The 22476-nt window shown below is 41.5% G+C and overlaps 1 protein-coding gene across 2 annotated transcripts in view; it reads right to left on the reverse strand.

The window, feature by feature from the left end:
- The window catches only part of LOC132393019 (BCLAF1 and THRAP3 family member 3-like), a 50178-nt gene that overhangs the window by 16917 nt on the left and 10785 nt on the right, over positions 1-22476 (reverse strand). For both annotated transcript variants that reach the window (XM_059967711.1, XM_059967710.1), the window contains exons 3-4: positions 1372-2097; positions 267-1010 (exon numbers count right to left, since the gene is read on the reverse strand). In XM_059967711.1, coding sequence (XP_059823694.1) covers positions 267-1010; positions 1372-2097 — 1470 coding nt within the window. The remainder of the gene's footprint in view (positions 1-266; positions 1011-1371; positions 2098-22476) is intronic.

Raw genomic sequence — 22476 nt, forward strand, 5'->3', positions numbered from 1 at the left:
TAGAACTTTTTTGGAATAAAAAAATGGGAGTTTCTAGCGTCCCAATTAGAAAAATCAATTAAGGTATGATAAGCTTTCCTGTATCAAGTGCAGTCGAAGGTACAGTTTGCATTCTGATTTTCCATTTCAATTTTCATTTGGTAAAAGTCTGCTTTCTGTGAGGAAAGAAAATTACTTAGAAATAATTCAAGCCATTAGATAGGTACTAAAAGGAGTATGAAATTTCTTTATTCAGCCTCATGTTATCAAAGAATTTAGGACAATACCTGTACTTGTTCACAGTCTTCTTCATGTCTAACTTGATGGTCAAGGATTCAGTTGTATGGTCTTTCTCATTATTAGCAACACAATGTGAAGCTTCCATGTGATAAGACCCATGGTTTGATCGCTTAGTAGTACGAGTATCATCACGCCGGTCCTTAGAACGGTTTCTGAACTCTTTTCTCCTTTCCACTCGCTCCCTGGTGGCCGAGGTTGTTGTATATCGAGGGCTCACTTCTTTCTTGCCTGCACGTGGAAACCTGTCGGAGTAATGCTCAGGAACAACATACTTGCTTGTCGCAGAGTAGTGACTCTCTGCTTTGTTTGCATCAGTACCCGACCTCCTGCTGTTACTGTGAAAACGACTCACCTCTTTAGTACTCAAGGAGCCAGTCGTATATTCTTTATCTTTACTTGAGTATCTTTGCTGTCTTTCACTGGAAAAGCTCTGGTGGTGCTCAGAAGATGAGTGCGTTTCAGGATACTTCTGTGAATGTGCAAACCCACTCTTTACTTGCACTAACTCTTCAAAGCGATCACTGTCACTATACCAGTTTCTTGACACATCTTTAATACGTGCATTTTCAGAGTCATTGTATAATGCAGAAGTGTAGGGTTTTTTATTATGAGGCATTTTCTCTCCTCTCCATTTTAATTCTCGTTCATGATCTACTGCCTCAAGCTTTCCTGGCACCCAGCCTCTTCCAGATGCTTCTCTGTACCCTTTGACATCATTATCCTCAGGATACCTGTGTTGACATAAAGCAGTTTACACTTGCAGTAGAGAAGAGAATGAGAATTACATTCTGATTATTTGAAGTACATTTGGGAGCAATGCCTTGAAAGCAGTGATGTGTCAGGTTACTAGTTTAACCCTTTATCCTTCTGAAAGCCACACTGCGCTATGCCAAGGCACAGCTTGTAGCCACCAATCTGTTCTATTTCAAAACAACTAAAGAGTTGATCATTTATATAAACCTACACTCTTACTTTCAGATTAGGACAAAGGGTTTCTCCAATTTCAAATTCTCAACTAAAAATAAAAGAACAATTTATAACGTTGAAGTTCTATACCAAAACATAATATCCTTAATGGTTCAATCCCAATACCTCTTCTGGTAGGTGCTCCTTTCCAGAAACTCTTCAGACCGTCTTCCAGGAGACCGTAAAGAACTTGAGTGCCTTTCCTCGTGTAAACTGTGACTTCTGAAGCCTTCAGGGTCACGCCACTTTTCTGCACCGGCATAAGTGGTGGTACTAGGTCGATCATAACAGTTGGATTGTGAATCACCTCTAACAGTCTTTGACTTTTCATCAGACAACTTGTAACGAGTCAAGATTTCTGCACTCTGATTATAATGCTGGTCGTCGTGGTCATTACGCCATACATCACGATCATGGTGACGTTCACTGTGGCCATGGTGACGATCACTGTGACCATGATGCCATTCATGGTGCCAGCCACTGCTCTCATGACGCTCATCATGATCATGGTATGGATTTTCTTCAGCAGATCTCGAAAGAAGGGCATGAGATCGACTTTCTTCTCTCTCCTCTGGGTAAATGTTTCTCCCTAACGCATGATCAGATTCCATTCTTCTTGCAATCGGCGAAGGTTGTCTATACTCAAAAACTTTATAATGAATGTTACCATATTGTGCAACTTCGGATCTTGATTCTGCAGTGCCTGTTTCATTCCATTTTTCCTGTTGTCCCCTCCACTGTGTAGGTCTTCCTGAGCTTTGATTGAATCCTCTTGACTCACTATTATGCGACGGATAAAATGGTCTCACAACATTGTATTCTTGGCTTCGTCCACAGTCTGGCGAGATTAACCTACAATGATTTGGAGAAGATGGGATATTTTGGTACAACTTAAAAATATAACAAAAATGAAGTCCCTCACTCCATTTTTAAGTTCTTTTTAGCAGAAAGATTAATTCTCACTTTTGGATTATACTATACAATCACATATCAAAAATGATAATGATGCAATTGAAATCCAGAAACATTAAACAAGGTAATAGGTTTTATTGGAAATATCAACAGCACAAAATAGTTTTATGGACTATGATCCTTGACCTGGATTTGATAATTGGTCAAATACCTGCAATTTTCATACCCAGACGGTTATTGTCAATCGAGGCTGCACATTTTTACTGGGCAGCATTACTTAACTTGATATTGCAATCACTGGGAAGAATATATTCAACAATAACAGCTACTGCCATATAAAAGTGGAATAATCCAAATGCTTTTGCTGCTCCACTCAGAAGAGAAAAACTCTAATGCTTCTGCTGAATACATGTCATGTGTTTAAACATATGATTCAAAGTTGGAGCCACACAAAAGAAACTGCCATGACAGGAAATTAGAGCACGTGATCAAAGGTGCCAAACTCTAAGGCTGAAGTCTTTGTTTCACACCAACCACACAGACGAGATCCAAAAAGATTGTAGCTCTATTTCTTCAGAGAAAAACAACATCTAAACCAACAAAGGATTTGCCATTGAATTTTGAGAGTTCTCAAACAGCAATTACAGAAACAAGCATGGAGGTATCTACTTCAGTTACAACTTTCAAATTTGTGCGATGTAAGTGCAACTTAAATATAAAAAGTTGCCTTCATTTGAGGAATGCAATTTCAAGTTCAAGATTAATTGTTATTCAACCATGCCAAACAAAACTGTTCCTCCAGGGCCTAGGTGCAAACACAACAACAGTCACTCGAAGCAAATAAAATTACGATAGCAGTAAAATACAATCACAAAAATATAATATCTTCCAAGTCCCTGAGTGTCATGGTGGTTGGTGCATGGGGTGTTGTCCCAGAACCATGATTCTGCAAGTACATGCGATGCTAATGCAGCTGCAGACTAATGCAATCCAGCTCGTCTTCTTCCGAGAACACTGGATGGTAGCACTGGTGAGAAGGGCATATCCAACCCACCTGCGCCACACTGCCTCTGGCGTCTGCAACAGGCAACGTTTCAGCACATGGGCCAGGTCAGTGCAATTCTCAAACCCATGCACTCACCCGCCATTGTTCTCGCCAACAGACAGTGAACCAGACTTGCAGTATTCTCCATTACTAATGTCCAACAGGGTCTTGCATTTAGAAGATTAACATCCAGGTCCTCAGGTTTGACCAGCCCATGGTTGTCTCGGGGAAAACAGCCTCTAGCCCCACCAAACTGAGAAATCCCACTTGTGTGGATGCTGTGTGATGTGCCGCCAAGTTACAAACCCAGACCACAAAAAATCAAACTGTACACAATATGCGATTAAATGATTGAGCTTTATAATTCTTAATTTGACTATTAGTAAAGAAACAACAAAAAAAAAGCTCATTCTCATGAAAGTCTTTTGCGCAACTGTAGAGCTCACTGGTTGTTCTTGTGGTCTACCAACTCTCTCCATTTGTGTCCTCTCCCTCCGCATCACTCCCTGACAAAAAACCATGAAAACCTGGCTCCCAGACACACAAGAAAGAACAACATCCCCTCATTAGCTAACATGCCTCATTATCTCTAGTCATAACCCAAACATTGCTGCTACAGAGAAACCATTACCTCAGCAGTGGAACATTACATAGAAGCCATTCCATTAGACTTAGCAGTGAAACCTTACAGCGTGTTACACTATCATTTACACTCTATGTTGGACAGCGCATCAATACTGCACATTGTGACACCTTCCTCCTTGGGTGGCTTAGCAGGTGTTATGGTACACAGCAAGTCCAGTTCCGCCACTATTGAGCAACTTGCTGATGGGGTGGACCTGCTGTATCTGATGATCTTAAAATCCAGCAGCAACTTGCAATCGCAAAAAAAATGCAAAGGTTGTACAATTAAACCTTTGTTTGAGGAAAAAATGACAGCCAAGTCCCATATTTTCCCCTCATTTGTGCCGTCTTTCCTGTGAATCCAGAGATAATCATCCCACAAAGTACCTATTATTTTAATAGAGGAGTTGAATTAATGTGCAGGCTATTCAATCCTTAGAAAGCACAGTGAAGAGCATCTTATCCTTTAAGTTTAACTTTGGAACATTGATTTAATTGACATAAATAATCATTCAGAGCCCTTGTGAAGATGCTGCTTCCTTGGACTACAAATGTGTTCCTATATACTGCGACAAGATTTATTTAATAATGAGGAAAGGAAGAATAATGAACACTCCTTTTCCCTTTTGTCCTTCTGTGTGGAAGATGACACTGACTTAGTCAAACACTGGAATCTTTCTGCAGTACATCTTGTAGTCCAGATCTTTAATGAAGGTTTACATATTGTCCCAGATTGATGCTTTGCACCTCAGATTTGCTTTGGCTACAGCCATTGAAGCTAGCAGAGAGTATTCCATTCAAGGTATGAAGCATTCAGTAAGTCGTTGGAGAGGCTTTTCAGAAACAGGAGACAAACTTCATGCTGCTGAATGTGTCCTGGAAGCTGTGAAGTTGGTCCAGTTGAGTTTTTGATCCATAATGGCCTCTAAAATGACACCAATTGTTGAGAAGAGGCTGATTGGGTTCTTTTGATTGTCATTTCCCGACAGGTACAATCGCAGGTACATCTACCCACATCTTAGCATAAAATGGCACAACATGAGGTTTTAGCCTCTCATTAGACGGAAGTTTACTGACAAAACGGTTGAGGAATGTAGAGCTGAAAAGCGTGTCTTGGGAAGTTTCGCCAGGCCATCCAGAGGACCTGGAGGCAGAATGACTGCCTCTCAAAAGCACACAAGCCTCTGCTAACACCTGATAATCATGCAAAATCATTTCTCATAATTGACAATGAGAATCTTGACGTATTTTCCTACCCCAAATTTAATCAAGTAGCAAAGTATATCTGCCACAAACCATCACCTAATGTCATGTATAATAGATGAAAACTTAGGCCAATGTTTACATTATTTGGCTACCTTCCACACCCAGTCTTTCTTTAAAGATTACAAAATTTTATATGCAATCAAGCACAGGTAATATGCAATACTATGTAAATGTAGACTTACAATACTGTCAGGGACCAGACTTCAGAGAAGCCCCAAAAGTAGATCCATGCTGACGTTTCTTTTTAAACCATTTAATAAGCTCAGAACTTCACCAGAAAGAACAGGACCATTTGTTACAACTGTCAGGGAGAAGATATAGGAGCCTGACAACAATTCAGGAACAGCTTCTACCCCATCATAGGAACTCTGAATACTCCATGAACACCACTTCATTATTCCTTTTCTTTTGCACTATTCATTATGTAATTTATAGCAACTGTGTCTCTGCACTGTACTTCTGCTACAAATAACAATATTCACATCATACAAGATGGTGATAATAAACCCGATTCCAATTCTGAATTCACTGTTCACTATATGGCCGCCACTACTTCAGAGGAAACAAATACAGATTGGTTAATTGCTTTGTGAAACAACTGGGGTTTGTCCGCAGGGCAACCCAGAACTTCTGTTGCCTGCCACTAATTCTGTACCCTACTACCCCTCGGATCAATTGATCATTGGCTTCCTGCAATGTAGGAGCCCCAAAACAAGTTTGAGGAACAGCATCAAATCTACTGTCTGCATGTTGAAGTGTTTAGGGCTTACTGAACGCACCAACTTCCAGCAATTGAATTTCAGTTTGTATCAGCCACCCATCTGTGATATTGGCTCAGCTGGTTTGTTTGGTCCTCCTCTCTCCCCTTTTCCCCTTCCCCCAACCTTATGGCAGCAATAAACCCAGACTGACTGCTGGGTTATGTTTACCTACTCTGCATTTCACAACTATGTATATTTTGATCAATATTTTCATTCTCTTGGTGCTCCCAAACACTCAATGGCCAGATAAACCTGGTTTACAGCTGCCTGTGGTAATAAATTCCACAAATTCACTACCCTCTGGCTAAAGAAATTTCTCATTTTAAATAGACACCCCTCTATCCTGAGGTTGTGCCCTCTTGTCCTAGACTCCCCCGCTATGGGAAACATCCTTTCCACAGCTACTCTGTCTAGGCCTTTCAAAATTCAAAAGGTTTCAATGAGATCTCCTCTCATCCTTATAAATTTCAGCGAGTACAAACCCTGAGCCATCAAACGTTCCTCATCTGATAAACGTTTCATTTTTGGAATCATCCTTGCGAACCTCCTCTGGACCCTCTCCAATGCTAGCACATCTTTTCTTAGATGAGGAGCCCAAAACTGTTCACAATACTCAAGGCGAGGCCTCAACAGTGCCTTATAAAGCCTCAGCATTACATCCCTGCTCTTGTATTCTAGACCTCTTGAAATGAATGCTAACATTTCATTTGCCTTCCTCACCACCAACTCTACTTGCTAGGTAACCTTTCAGGTGTTCTGCACAAAGGCTCCCAAATCCCTTTGCATTTGAGATTTTTGAATTTTCTCCCCATTTAGAAAAGTCTGCACATTTATTTCTATGATCAAAGTGCATCACTACAGATTTTCCAACACTGGATTTCATTTTCCACTTTCTTGCCCTTTCCCCTAATCTGTCCAAGTCCTTCTGCAGCCGACCCGTTTCCTCAACACTTCCTGCCCCTCCACCAATCTTCATATCATCTGCAAACTTGGCAACAAAGCCATTTAAATCATTGATATAAAGCATAAAAAGAAGCAGTCCCAACACCAACCCCTGCGGAACATCATTAGTCACTGGTAGCCAACCAGAAAAGATCCCTTTATTCCCACTCACTGTCTCAATGCTCTAACCATGCCAGTAACTTTCCTGTAATACCAAGAGCTCTTAACTTGGTAAGCAGCCTCATGTGTGACACCTTTTGACAAGCAGTTATGGAAGTTAATTACAGACTTGTAAACACAAAAAATGACCAAAGATTTCCACTTGAGAAACCTAACAGGAGTTTTAATGATTTCAAAAATTGTGGAATGTTTGAGAGTGAAGGTAGTAGATAACAGTTTAAAATTGTTTCTGTTGTAGATGAGTTGGGCTCAGAAAATACCTTTACATTGAACTTTTTGGGAGTTTTGATGTTTGCAAGTTACTGATATACGATATGAGTTTTGAGCAGCAGCCATTCTTAGATCCAAAGTGCGAGAAGACGTAGCTCACTTAGGTTTGTTGATTAAGTACATAAGGCAAGAACTCTCGACAGTTTGGTGTTTTGAAGGGCGGCCAATCAGCGATCAGGATTGATTGGCAAGAACTAATTAAAATGAGACAGAGGCAAGTAGAGCAGCCATTGTGCAGCAGTAATTGTAAGGTTTTGACAAGGTGAGGTTTCAGCAAAAAGCTGTAGGTAGATCTTCCACCCCATCCCCACAGTTTATTTATTGATTTTCCTTCTTTACATTTGCTCAGTTAGAACAGCAGAGATGCCGGGCAGGATAGTGGAATGATCTTCATGGGGGATGTTGGAAGGCAAGGAAATATCGACTTCACCTGCAACAAGTGCATCCAGCTGCAGCTTCTAACACTCCAAATTAAGGAGTTGGAGCTAGAACTGGATGAACTCCGGATCATTCGGGAGGCTAGAGGGCTGATAAATAGGACATACAGAGGTAGTCACACCCAAGGTGCAGGACACAGGAGACTGGGTGATAATAGGAGAGGGGTTAAACAGCCAGTGCAGAGTACCCCTGTGGCCATCCCCCAAAACAACAGATATACCAATTTGGATTCTGTTGGTAGGATGACCTTGCAGAGGAAAGTCACAACAATCAGGTCTCTGGCACCGAGTCCAACTGCTGGGAGTCAGTATCATGGCAAAAACTACACCAAGACGACAAAAGAAAACTTCAAGCAAATCCACGAAAAGGTTATTGAAAAGCACAAGACAAGAGATGGATTAGAAAATTTTAAAGTCTCTGAATATGCCTTGGAGTACGGGCCAGTCAATAATCAACAAATGAAAAGAATATGGCACAGCTGTTAATCTGCTTAAAGCAGGCCATCCTCAAAAACTGACCGACAATGCAAGAAGGGCACTAGTTACGGAGGCTACCAAGAGACCCATGACAACTTTGGAGGAGTTACAAGCTTCAGTGGCTAAGATGGGAGAGACTGTGCATACAACAACTGTTACCCAAGTGCTTCACCAGATAGAATTTTTTGGGAGCATGGCAAAGTGAAAGCCACTGTTGAAAAAATTTACATGAAATCTCAGCTAGAGTTTGCCAGAAGGCACGTGGGAGGCTCTGAAATCAGCTGGAAGTTTCTGTGGTCTGGTGAAACCAAAACTGAGCCTTTTGGCCATCTGACTAAACCAAATATTTGGCACAAGTCAAACACCAGACATCATCAAAAACACACCATCCCTACTATGAAGCATAGTGGTGGCTGCATCATGCTGTGGGGTTGCTTCACTGAAGCAGGCCTTGTGAGGTTTAAGGCAGAGGGTAAAATGAATGCAGCAAAATACATGGAATTCCTGGAGGAAAACCTGAAAAGTCTGCAAGAGAACTGAGAGTTGGGACTTAGTCTTCCAACAAAACAATGACCCAAGCCTAAAGCCAAAGCTACACAGCAATGGATTAATATCCGGGAGTAGCCAAGTCAGAGTCAAGACCTCAATCCAATTGAGAATATGTGGCTGGACTCGAAAAGGGCTGATCATTCGCATTCCCCATGCAATCTGACAGAGCTTGAGCAGTTTTGTAAAGAAGAATGGGGAAAAATTGCAGTGTCCAGATGTGCAAAGCTTATAGAGACCTATCTGCACAGACTCAAGGCTGTAATTGCTGCCAAGGGCACATTTACTAAATGCTGACTTGAAGGGGGTGAATGCTTATGCAGTTGATTTATTGTGTTTTATATTTGTAATTAATTTTGATCACTTTGTAGAGATCTGTTTTCACTTTGACACGGAGTATTTTTCTGTTGAGCAATGCCAAAAAAAGCCAAATTAAATCCACTATGATTCAATGTTGTAAAATAATAAATCATAAGAACTTCCAAGGGGGTTGAATACATTTTATAGGCACTGAACAGTTTTAAGCATCGGGCAACTAATGTCCTGAGCTGCATAAACTTCAATGGAAGTAATGAAGGAAAGGCCGATGACCTCAGAGCATGGAATTATGATCTTACAGCCATTAGTGAACTTCGTTGCAGGACTGGCAGCTCAATATTCCAGGAGAGATTATATGAGGAGGGATGGAGTTACTAATCAGGGAATTTATCACAGCAATATTCAGTCAGCACAGACTGAACTATGGGTAGAACTGAGGAATAAACAATGTATGACCACCAAATAGTCCATGGGATTTTGAGTAACAAATCTGTAGAGAGATAACAGACTGTTGCAAGAAACACAGGGGTTGTTATAGTAGGTGATTTTAACTTTTCAGATATTGGCTGAACTCCCATACCGTAAAAAGTCTAGAAGGACTAGAATCAGTATGAAGAAGTCCTGAGAGAGTGTGTGACACTCTCACGATTGGTCAGAACATGAAGGGATACAAGAAGAAGCCAGGAGACTAGAAAATCGGAGCAGCCATGATAAAATGGCAGAGCTGACTCGATGGGCCAAATGGCCTAATTCTGCTCCTATATCTTATAGTCTTATGGATACTTGATCTGGTATTAGAGAATGAGACCGGACAGGTGACAGGAATTTGTGTATGGGAACACTTCGAAACTAATGGCATTATGATCACTGGATGCAAAGTAAATATGCTAATTCATTATGCCAGATACTAGTTCATCAATATTGTACCTTCTTGGAATCAGAATATTATTTGGTCTTCACAGTAGCGTAGAGACTAGTGCTATACAGTTGGAGTTCGGAGTTCAAACTCAGTGTCCTCCCTATGGGTATTCTCTGGTTTCCTCCCACAATCCAAAGACGTACCAGCTAAAAGGTTAATAGGTCATTGCAACTTATCCTGTGATTAGGTTTGGGTTAAATCAGAGGTTGCTGGACGGCACAGCTTGAAAGGCTGGAAGGACCTATTCTGCACTGTATCTCTAATGAATTATTGTCATGTGTACCAAGATGTGGTAAGAAGCTCCCTTTGCCTATTGTTCATACAGATCAAGCAGCACACTGAAGTAGAGAGGAAACAACTCAAAGAAAGCAGAAGTAAACTTGGTAAACAGAAAAATTTTTAGTGGTAAGAAAATTGTTAAAGGATTTGGTGGATACCTTGTCCAGTTTATAGTAAAGTTACAAAAAGCATGGAAATAATGAGAAAACAATAGATTAGCAAGGATAAAGAGATTTTTAAAAGTTTTATACACACACACTGTAACAAATATACTAACAAACTTAGCAGGATTAAAAGTTGATATATACCCCAGAACTAATTCTCTACATTCAAGTTTTTTTTTATAAATTGTGCCAAGAAATATCAGATAAATGTTCTATACTGTAGAATGATCCTTGCAGATTCAAGGAATAACTGCAGTATTCTGTGAAAGGGAAGAGAAAATTGGGTTATTTAGCCCAAATCATTACTGGGAAGATATTACACTTCGTCTGAAATGCAGTTGAACTGCATTGTATTTTTTTTAAATTGTTTTTGATATGAAGGTTCGAAAGTTTATATCCGAATATCCCCCAGACAATTAACTGTGCAACAAATCCACAGTTCTACATGAAAAGCTAATGCATGCTTACATGACATTTTCTGATTGCATGTGAATCATGCCAGAAATCTGTGTCTTTACATTCCAAATCAAGCAGTGCACTTGAATGGCAAACCAAAAAATATTGCATTTTATATATATATGTAATTCAGGAGGGAAGTAAACCATAGGATAATAATACATAGGAGCAGAATGAGGCCATTCAACCTATGGAATCTGCTCTGCCATTTGATTATGACTGATCTATTTCCCTCCCCACCTCATTCTCCTGTCTTCTCCCCATAACGACTTGACTTACCAAGAATCTATCAACCTCTGCCCGATGCCATCTGTGGCAATGAATTCCACAGATTCATCATCTTAAGCTACCAAAACATCCGATCTCCATTCTAACTAGATGCCACTTTACATTGAGTTTGTGCCCTCTGGTCCTAGACTCCCCCACAATAGGAATATTCTCTCCACATCCATTTTATCCGACCTTTCAACATTCAACAGGTTTCAATGAGACTTCCAACCCCTCACCCTACATTCTTCTAAATGCCAGCAAGTACAGGCCCAGAGCCATCAAACACTCCTCATATGATAAGCTTTTCAACCCAGAATCATTTTCATGAACATCCTTTGAACCCTCTCCAATGTCAGCACATCCCTTCTTAAATAAGGGGTCCAAAACTGCTCACAATACTCTGAGGCATCACCAGTGCCTGATAACGGTTCAGCATTACGTCCTTGTTTTTAAATTCTTGTCCTCTCAAGATGACTGCTAACTTTGCCTTTGCCTTCCTTCCCACTGACTCAACTTGCAAATTAACCTCCATGAGGATTACCAAGTCCCTTTGCACCTTTGATTTTTGAACTTTCTTCCCGTTTAGAAAATAGTCTATGCTTTTATTCTTTCTGTCAAAGTGCATGACCATACACTTCCTGATACTGTGTTGCATCTGCCATTTCATTGCCAATTCTCCCAATCTGCCCAAGCCCTTCTGCAGCCTCCCTGCTTCCTCTACACTACCTACTTATTGTCTGCAAACTTGGCCACAAAGTCATGAATTATGTCACCCAAATCATTGACGTACAATGAAAAAACAAGTGGTCCCAACATGGTCCCTGCAGGACACCACTTGTCACCAGCAGCCACAATCAGAAAAGGCTCCCTTTATTTCTTCTCTTTCCCTCCTGCCAATCAGTGAATGCTCTATCCATGCTAGTATCTTTCCTGAAATATCATGGGCTCATATCTTGTAGCAGCCTCCACGTACAACACCTTGTCAAAAGCCTTCTGAAAATCCAAGCACAGTACACAACATCCACTGACTCTAAGTCTAGCCTGCTTGTTATTTCCTCAAGTAGTTCCAACAGATTTATCAGGCAAGATTTTCCCTTAAGGAAACCATGCTGACTGATGTATTTTACCAAGTTCCTCCAGGGGTCCCGAAACCTCATACTTGACAATTGACTCCAACATCTTACCAGTCTTCCTTTCTTCTTGAAGAGTTAACTGACATTTGCAATTTTTACTGCTCGGGAACCATGCCAGAATCCGCTGACTCTCGAAAGATCATTACTAATGTCTCCACAGTATCTTCAGCCACCTCTTTCAGAACCCTTTGGTGTAGCCTATCTGGTCCAGGTGACTTATCTACCTTCAGACCTTTCAGCTTCCCAAGCACCTTCTCCCTAGTAATAGCAACTTCACTCACCTCTGCCCCCTGACATTTTCAAACTTCTGGTATACTGCTAGGGTCTTCCACATTGAAGACTGATGCAAAATATTTTTTCAGTCTGTACACCATTTCCTTGTTCCCCCATAACTACCTCTCCACCATCATTTTTAAGTAGTCTGTTACCTACTTACACCTCTTTTACTCTTCATATAGCTGAAAAAACCCTGTTGTATCCTCTTTGATATTATTGGCTTCAGGTTTCATCTTTTCCCTCCTTATGGCTTTTTCAGTTGTCTTCTGTTGGTTTTTACAAGATTCCTAATCCTCTAAATTCCCACTAGCTTCTGCTCTATTATATGCCCTTGCTTTTGCTTTTATGGTGGCTTTCATTTCCCTTGAGTCATCCTGGCTTTAGAATATTACTTCTCTTTGGGATGTATCTATCCTGTACCTTCTGAGTTGCTCCCAGAAACCGCAGCCATTGTTGCTCTGCTAACATCCCTACTGATGCCTCCTTCCAATCAACTTTGACCAGCTCCTCTCTCATACCTCTGTAATTCCCTTTACTCCACTGTAATACTGATACATTTGACATTAGCTTTTCCCTTTAAAATTACAGGGAGATTTCTATCATTTCTGTGAACAAGATGGTGGCGCACATGGACGCAGCGGCCACTCATGGAGTGATAAGTGTATCTAGTGTTTGTTCTGTTTGTCCTAGACGCATAACATACAGTCCGAATATGCTCGTTAACCTCAGGGCATACCATGTCGGAAAAACTAACAAGTTCTGGTGTGACATGGACAGTTTACACCGCTATGGACTACTATCCACTACCAAGCCGGTTGCTTCCCAAGGGAGGAGGAAGCGAAAGCGCTGTGAGAGAAGACAAAAGAGGGGTAAGAGGGCCGGCATCCATTCTAGGATAAAAGCTAACCCCACCAGGCCAGCGGTACCGTCCCTCCTGCTCTCAAATGTCCGCTCCATCGACAACAAGCTGGATGAGCTGCGTCTGCTGAGAGAAACACACAAGGAATTTAAAGACTGCTGTGTGTATGTCTAAACGGAATCCTGGCTCCACGACAACATACCAGACGCGGCGATACAGCTACAGGGAATGACATCGTTTCGTGTGGACAGAGAGGCAGCTAGCTCCGGCAAGAGCGAGGTCTAAGTATTGATATAAACAAAGACTGGTGTGTGAACGCTACAGTAGCTGCTAAACACTGCTCACCGCTGGCTGAATTTCTCATTGTGAAATGCCGGCCGTTCTATCTGCCGAGGGAATTCACTATCATGCTTGTGGCAGCTGTTTACGTAGCTCCCAATGCCAATGCTGAGGCTAATGCTAACGAAGCAGTGGGAGGCCTACATGAAGCCATCAGTAAGCTACTGACTACACATCCTGACAGCTTTGTGGTGATTGCTGGAGACTTTAACCACACCAGCTTAAAGACTGTGTTCCCCAAATTCCTGCAATATGTGGATTTCAAAACCAGGGAGACAATACAGTGGACTTGGTTTATACAAATACACCACAGGCATACAAAGCAGCCCCCCGCCCCCAACTTGGCCACTCTGACCACATATCTGTCATGTTAACACCAGCGTGAGAGGTGGTGCAGTGACAACAACTTGATGCTTAATGTCACCAAAACAAAGGAGATGATTGTCGATTTCAGATGGTCTCAGCCCGAGCACACACTCCTTAGCATCAGTGGCTCCACAGTGGAGAGAGCGGAAAACATTAAGTTCCTTGGGGTGCAGATCTCGGACAATCTCATCTGGTCCAGGAACACCACTGGGATTGTGAAACGAGCTCAGCAGAGATTGCACTTTCTGAGGAAGCTCAAACAAGCATCACTCCCCACTAACATCTTAACTACATTCTACAGAGGCATGGTTGTGAGTGTGCTGACCGTTTGCATCACAACTTGGTACTCCAGCTGCAATGCTGCCAACAAAAAAGCCTTGCAGAGGGTGGTTCGGGGAGCAGAGAAGGTTACTGGGGTCTCCCTACCTTCTGCCTAAGACCTCTTTCAGAGTCGATGCTTCCAGAAGACACGATACATCATTAAAGATCCCTCACACCCTCTCCATAAACTGTTATGTTCTTCTGCCATCAGGTAAACTTTACAGGAGCATCAAAACTAAAACCACAAGGCTACTAAACAGCTTCCTCTCACAGGCAGTCAGACTGCTAAATAGCTGCTCTACCTGAATCTGCTTCGGACACTTTTAACTTGCACTGGACACTTATAAATTGTTTTTAACTGACAGGTGGCTGTTGTGTTTTACTATTTATTGTTATGTTTATTATTTAGTGCTGCGTTTGTTATGATTGCACTGCTCCTGGGAAACACTGTCTCATTTTGCCCTGCAGAGCTGATGTACGGTTAGAATGACAATAAAGTTTTTGAACCTTGAATATTATGATCGTGTTAACTGTTCCTTTATCTTAAGCTCTCTAATCAAATCTAGTTCATCACACGACACCCAATCCCCTAGTGGGCTCAACCACAAGCTGCTCTAAAAAGCCATTTCATTGGCATTCTACAAATTCTCTCTCAATTTTGCCCTTTTATCCCCAACAGTTCAAGCAAATCTGCCACAAGCACATGGGTCCCCTTCGGGTTTAGGTGAACCCATCCCTTTTGTACAGGTTACACTTTCCCCTGAAGAGACCCGACGTTCCAGAACTTTGAAAACCCTGCTACCTACACCAGTTCCTCAGCCACAGATTCACCTGCCAAATCATCCTATTCTTACCCTCACTGGCATGCGGCACAAGAAGCAATCCAGGGAGTACAACCCTAGAGGTTCTGTTTTTCAGTTCCCCAAATTCTCTCTTCAGTACCTCCTCCCTTTTTGCCAATATGTACAAGATTTCTGGCTGTGCACCCACCACTTTAGAATGCTGTGGACCCAATCTGAGATGTCCCTGATTCTGGCATCTTGGGAGGCAATTTGCTATCTGGGTGTCTTTATCGCATCCACAGTATATTTCATGTCCACTCCTCTAACTATGAAATCCCCTGACATTACTGCAGTCCTCTTCTCCCTCCTCCTTACCTCCAGAGACCCAATTGCTGAGGCTTCCCTAGGTAGCTACCCCACCCCCCCAAAAAAGTATCCAAAATGGTATGTTTACTATTAACGGTAACAATGACAGTGGTAATCTGTACTGGCTGTCCATTTCTTTTCCCTCTCCTGACAGTCAACCAGCAATTCAGTCAACCCTCCCTGTAGCTCCCATCTCAGCTCCTCAGTTTCCCATATGAGCCAAAGTTCATCGAGCTGCAGCTCTAGTAATCTCGTACCCAATGATGATAAGATGATTTTTAAACAAGCAAAATGAATACAGGAAGGAAATAGAGGGCTTAATAACATGGTGTCATGATAACCTTTCCTTCAAAGTCAGTGAGCAAAATAAAGTAGCTGGTCAGTAACTTCAGGAAAGGAAGTGTGGAGGTTGAGAGCTTCAGTTACTAGGAGTGAACCATCAGACAGCCCATCCTGATTCAGTGACAGAGACACTATGGTCAAGAAAGCTCACGTCTACTTCTACTTCCTTGAGAAGCTAAAGAAATCTGGCACATCCCATTGAAACTTCCTTAGAGCATCTTACCTGGCAATGCATAAGACCACAAGAGCCTGCACATCACAGAAAGCAGTCTCCCCTCCAATGGACTCTCAATACTTCTCATTGCTTCAATAAAACAGGAAGGATAATTAAAGACCCCTTTCATCATCAGACCTGAAAGGACATGCTCAAGCATTATTCTACCCACTGTATAAGTATATTGAATGGTTCCCTGGTATGGCAAGATGGACTCTTGACTTCACGATCTATGTTTTTATCACTTTGCACCTTGTTGTTTACCTGTACTGCACTTCACTTCACTGCTGTTACATGTTACAAACCCCATTTCCAGAAAAGTTGGGATATTTTCCAAAATGCAATAAAAACAAAAATCTGTGATGTTAATTCACATGAACCTTTATTTAACTGACAAAAGTACAAAGAAAAGCTTTTCAATAGTTTTACTGACCAACTTAATTGTATTTTGTAAATATACACAAATTTAGAATTTGATGTCTGCAACACACTCAACAAAAGTTGGGACAGAGGCATGTTTACCATTGTGTTACATCACCTTTCCTTTTAATAAAACTTTTTAATCGTTTTGGAACTGAGGATACTAATTGTAGTAGATTTGCAATTGGAAATTTTGTCCATTCTTGCTTGATGTAAGACTTCAGCTGCTTAACAGTCCGTGGTCTGCGTTGTCTGATTCTCCTCTTATGATGCGCCATACATTTTCAATAGGAGATAGATCTGGACTGGCAGCAGGCTAGTCAAGCACACGCACTCTGTGTCTACAAAGCCACGCTGTTGTAGCCCGTACAGAATGTGGTCTGGCATTATCCTGCTGAAATAAGCATGGACGTCCTGGGAAGAGACGTCACCTTGATGGCAACATATGTCTCTCTAAAATCCTAATATACGCCTCAGAGTCAATAGTACCTTCACATACATGCAACTCACCCATGCCGTGGGCACTGATGCATCCCATAGCATCACAGATGCTGGCTTTTGCACCTTTCGCTCATAACAATCAGGATGGTCGTTTTCATCTTTGGCACGGAGAACTTGACACTCGTTTCTTTGGAAAACTAGCTGAAATGTGGACTCAACTGACCACAGCACACGGTTCCACAGTCTTTCGGTCCATCTGAGATGAGCTCGGGCCCAGAGAACTCGCCGGCGTTTCTGCATAAAGTTGATGTATGGCTTCCTCCTTGCGTAATACAGTTTCAAGTTGCATTTCTGGATGCAGAGATGGACTGTGTTAAGTGACAATGATTTTCGGAAGTACTCCCGAGCCCAGGTGGCTATAATTGTCACAATAGTATGACGATTTCTTAGACAATGCTGCCTGAGGGCTCAAAGATCATGCGCATTCAACAGTGGTTTCCGACCTTGCCCTTTATGCACTGTAGATGTTGAAAGACCCAAATTCTCTGCAATCTTGCGTTGGGAAATGTTCCTTTTGAACTGACTAACAATTCTCTCACGAATTTTGGCACAAAGGGGTGAGCCATGACCCATCCTTGCTTGCAAAGACTGAGCCTTTGATGGACGCTACTTTTAAACCCAGTCATAATACCTCACCTGCTACCAATTAGCCTGCTTAATGCGGAGTCTTCCAAACCAGTGTTACTTGGAATATTCTTTTCAATCTTATTTTAACTCTGTCCCAGCTTTTGTTGAGTGTGTTGCTGCCATCAAATTCTAAATTTGTGTATATTTACAAAATACAATTAAGTTGGTCAGTAAAACTATTGAAAATCTTTTCTTTGTACTTCTGTCAGTTAAATAAGGGTTCACGTGAATTAACATATCATAGATTTTTGTTTTTATTGCATTTTGGAAAATATCCCAACTTTTCTGGAAATGGGGTTTGTAATTGTTTTACCTTGTTCTACCAGTGTTCAATACCCCGTCTGATCTGTATGAACAGTACGTAGGACAAGATTTTCACTGCACCTTGGTACATGTGACAATAATAAACCAATTCCAATAAGCTACAATACTGATGATTTAGTATCTATAAATAAGGTAACCAAAAGGAGTTTCTACTTCTGATATAGTAATTGACGTGTGAAAGACATACCATGCAAGTTAAAATATTCATGAAATTCATTTCATGTTTCAGGAACTAGTAAACACCAAACTCACAATTTCAGTATAAAGACATTTTCTAACCCCATCAAAGGCAATCTCCCCTCTTTCACTGTCAAATATTTTACAATTTTTGAAATCATTAACCTCCTCTTGAGCTTCGCCAAGTTGAAACCATTCCAGTGACTTTTCAATGATATTATTTTGGAAGCCTTTAGTTTAAATGACTTAAATTAGATGGTCCAAATTATATGACATTTTGCCTATGCAACAACATATAAACTATATTTCTATTTTCAAATGTATATAATTTGTGTTATGACTTTACCAACAATCAGAAGTTTAGCAAAATACCTTTCAGAGTCCTTATTTACCAATATCAGAATCTTGCTCATGACTCTTTGTTTCCATTTATTATTAATTTTTTACAAAATCCATCACTGAAATGCCCAAAGCATTTTGACCCCAATGTCCAAGTCTGTAACATAAATAATAATAGGACAGTCAATGTGACAGCTGGATGCAGTACCAGAATATCAAAACACACTGAAATTTATGAGTGGTTGATGATGAAACACAAGCTCAACAGAAACATTTTTTAAAAAAAGGTGTACAACACAGAGCTGTTGCCTGTAAAATACACAACTATTTGTAAAAGGTTTACACTGACTGCATCCACATCATCCTTCTAACTAGATCATGTTTTTAAAAAACTGCAGATACTAGAAAACTGAAATAAAAACAGATAATGCTGAAAATTGTCAGCAAGTCAGACTGCACCTGCAAAGAGAAACAGATTTAACATTTTAGACAGGAGTTCTCTCATCAGGTTATTCTGGTGAATGCTCATAGCAGGACTTATTTTCTTTTTCCAGTGGGTGCATGACCTAATAGGTGATCCAGCAATTGCCAACTCAATGGTACAAAGATTGAATTTTTCAGTTTCAGTTAACCTTTGCTTCCCATGTCCCCCACTCCCCTTCCAAGTCTCCCATCTTTGTTTGTTTTCTCATATCTCTCCTCCTCCAGCTGCAACCACCTCCTCATTGTCCATCATTCTCCCATCTTTGTTCCTTTTCTCATATCACTTTATCACCCACTAGCATCTGCATCTACCATTGAGTAAAAGAAAATTACCTCTGACATCACCCCTATACCTTCCTCCAAACACCTTAAAAGTTATGTCCCCTTGTTTTAGCCATTTCCATCCCGGAGAAAAGTCTCCGGCTGTTCACTTGATTTATGCCTCATCTTCTACACGCTATGATATCACCTCACGCCCTCCTTCGCTCCAAAGAGATGCACAATCTATCATAAGACATGCTCTCTAATCCAGACAGTATGGTGGTAGACCATTTCTGTGCCCTCTCTACTGCTTCCAAGTCCTTTGTATAAGGAGGCAAGCAGAACTGTATAAATATTCTATGTGATCTAAACAGAATTTTATAGATCTGAATATTACATCATGGTCCTTGAAATTAATCCTCCAACTAATGAAGGCCAATGCATGATATACCTTAACCACCTTATCAACTTGCACAGTAATGTTTACAGACCAATGGACATGAAATGTGATCCCTCTGTTCCTCCACAATGCTAAGAATCCTGTCACTATATTGCCTTCAATTTTTACTTTCCGAAGTGCAGCACTACACACTTTTCCAGATTGAAATCCATCTGCCACTTCTCAACACAGTTCTGCATCCTATCAATGTTCATTTGTAACCTACAATAACCTTCAACACTTATCAACAGCATTGCAAACCTTCACACCATCTGAAGACTTCTAACCCACCCATCAACTTCCTCAACAGATCATTTGTTAAAATAAAATGAGCTGGGGGGGGGGGGGGGGGAGAAGAGAACAGATCCCTGTGGAACACCATTGGTCATTGCACTCTATCTGCCACTCCTTATCTTCTGTAGGCAAGCCAATACTGTATCCACACAGCAACGTTTCTCTGGGTCCCTACCATAAATAGGTTTCTGAATAAACCTACTATGAGGAACCTTGTCAAATGCTTCATTAAAATCCATGTACTCCACATCAACTGCTCTGCTTTCAATGTTTTCTCAATTCCAAAGAATTCAATCAAGCTAGTGAAACACAAACCTGCTTCTCACAAAGCCATGTTGACTATCACTAATCATAGTATGCTTCTCCAAAAGCTCACAAACCCCGTGCCTAAGAATCCTCTCCAATGGTTTGCCCATTACTGACAAAAGACTGGTCTATAGTTCCCTGGATTATCACCATTAACTACTTGAACAAAGGAATAACATTTGCCACTCTCCAACCCTTTATCACTACAGTTATAGCCAGTGAGGATGCAAAGTTCATACCAAAGGTGCCGCAATCTCTTCCCTCACTTCCTGGGATATATAGCACATCTTTCTTAAGATCGATATTGTTCAGTATATCAGCCCATTCAATGCTCACGACACATTCGCCACGGTCCCTTTCACTGGTGAATACCGAGGTAGTCATTAAGAACCGCCCCTACCTCTAACACCTGATCATTAATACTCTCACTCTAGTCATCCACTTATTCTTCACTTATGTGTATATAACACCATGGAGTTTTCCTTAACCCTACTCGCCAAAGCCTTCTCATGCTCCCTTCTAGCTCTAAGACAATTCTTCAGCTCCTTCCTAGATACCTTGTAATTTTCAATGAGCACTGTCTGATCCTTGCTTCTTAAACCTTAATCTTTCTTCCTCTTGACAAGATGTTCCATCCTACCATCCTTTCCCTACTTCAATGGAAAAAACCTATCCAAAGCCCTATGCAAGGGTTCTTTAACAGCTTTCAGATTTCTGTTGTGCACTTCCCCGAGTACATCTGGTCTCAACTTATGCTCCCAAGTCCCTGTCTAATAGCATCACCATTTGCCTTCCCCTAATTAAATATTTTATCTTATGGTCTGCTCCTATCCCTCTCCAAGTCTGTGGTAAAGCTTGGAATTGTGGTCAGTGTCTCTGAAATGCTCACCTGCTGAGAGATAATGTCACCAACCTGGGTTCATTGCCTAGCACCAAATCCAGCATGGGCTCTCCTGGTAGTCAGCCCAGAGAGCATGGGCTTGACTGTGTCAGGAATCCTTCCTGTTCACACAGAACAAATTCCAACTCATCTGACCCTTTGTACTGAGGAGGTATCGATCAATATTAGGGAAGTTGAAGCCACCCATGAAAATAACCCTGTTAATTTTACACATTTCCAAAACTTGCCTCCCAAACTGCTTCTCAGTGTCTGTGTTATTGGGGGGGTGGGGGAAGAGAAGAGCAGGGGATGAGTTAATAGAATATTCCCAATAGAACATATAGAACAAAGAATAGTACAGCACATTACAGGCCTTTCGGCCCACAATGTTGTACTGACCCTCAAACCCTGCATCCCATATAACCCCCCCCCCCACCTTGAATTCCTCCATATACCTGTCTAGTAGTCTCTTAAACTTCACTAGTGTATCTGCCTCCACCACTGACTCAGGCAGTGCATTCCACGCACCAACCACTCTGAGTAAAAAACCTTCCTCTAATATCCCCCTTGAACTTCCATCCCCTTACCTTAAAGCCATGTCCTCTTGTACTGAGCAGTGGTGCTCTGGGGAAGAGGCGCTGGCTATCCACTTTTATCTATTCCTCTTAATATCTTGTACACCTCTATCATGCCTCGTCTCATCCTCTTCCTCGCCAAAGAGTAAAGCCCTAACTCCCTTAATCTCTAAACCAGGCAGCATCCTGGTGAATCTCCTCTGTCCCCTTTACAATGCTTCCACATCCTTCCTATAGTGAGGCGACCAGAACTGGACACAGTAAGTGTGGTCTAACCAGAGTTTTATAGAGCTGCGTCATTACATCATGACTCTTAAATACTATCCCTCGACTTATGAAAGCTAACACCCCATAAGCTTTCTAACTACCCTATCTACCTGTGAGGCAACTTTCAGGGGTCTGTGGACATGTACCCCCAGATCCCTCTGCTCCTCTACACTACCAAGTATCCTGCCATTTACTTTGTACTCTTACCTTGGAGTTTGTCCTTCCAAAGTGTACCACCTCACACTTCTCCGGGTTGAACTCCATCTGCCACTTCTCAGCCCACTTCTGCATCCTATCAATGTCTCTCTGCAATCTTCAACAATCCTCTACACTATCTACAACACCAACAACCTTTGTGTCATCTGCAAACTTGCCAACCCACCCTTCTACCCCCACATCCAGGTTGTTAATAAAAATCATGAAAAGTAGAGGTCCCAGAACAGATCCTTGTGGGACACCACTAGTCACAACCCT

Source organism: Hypanus sabinus, chromosome 4, assembly GCF_030144855.1.
Source record: "Hypanus sabinus isolate sHypSab1 chromosome 4, sHypSab1.hap1, whole genome shotgun sequence".
Taxonomy (NCBI): Eukaryota; Metazoa; Chordata; class Chondrichthyes; order Myliobatiformes; family Dasyatidae; genus Hypanus; species Hypanus sabinus.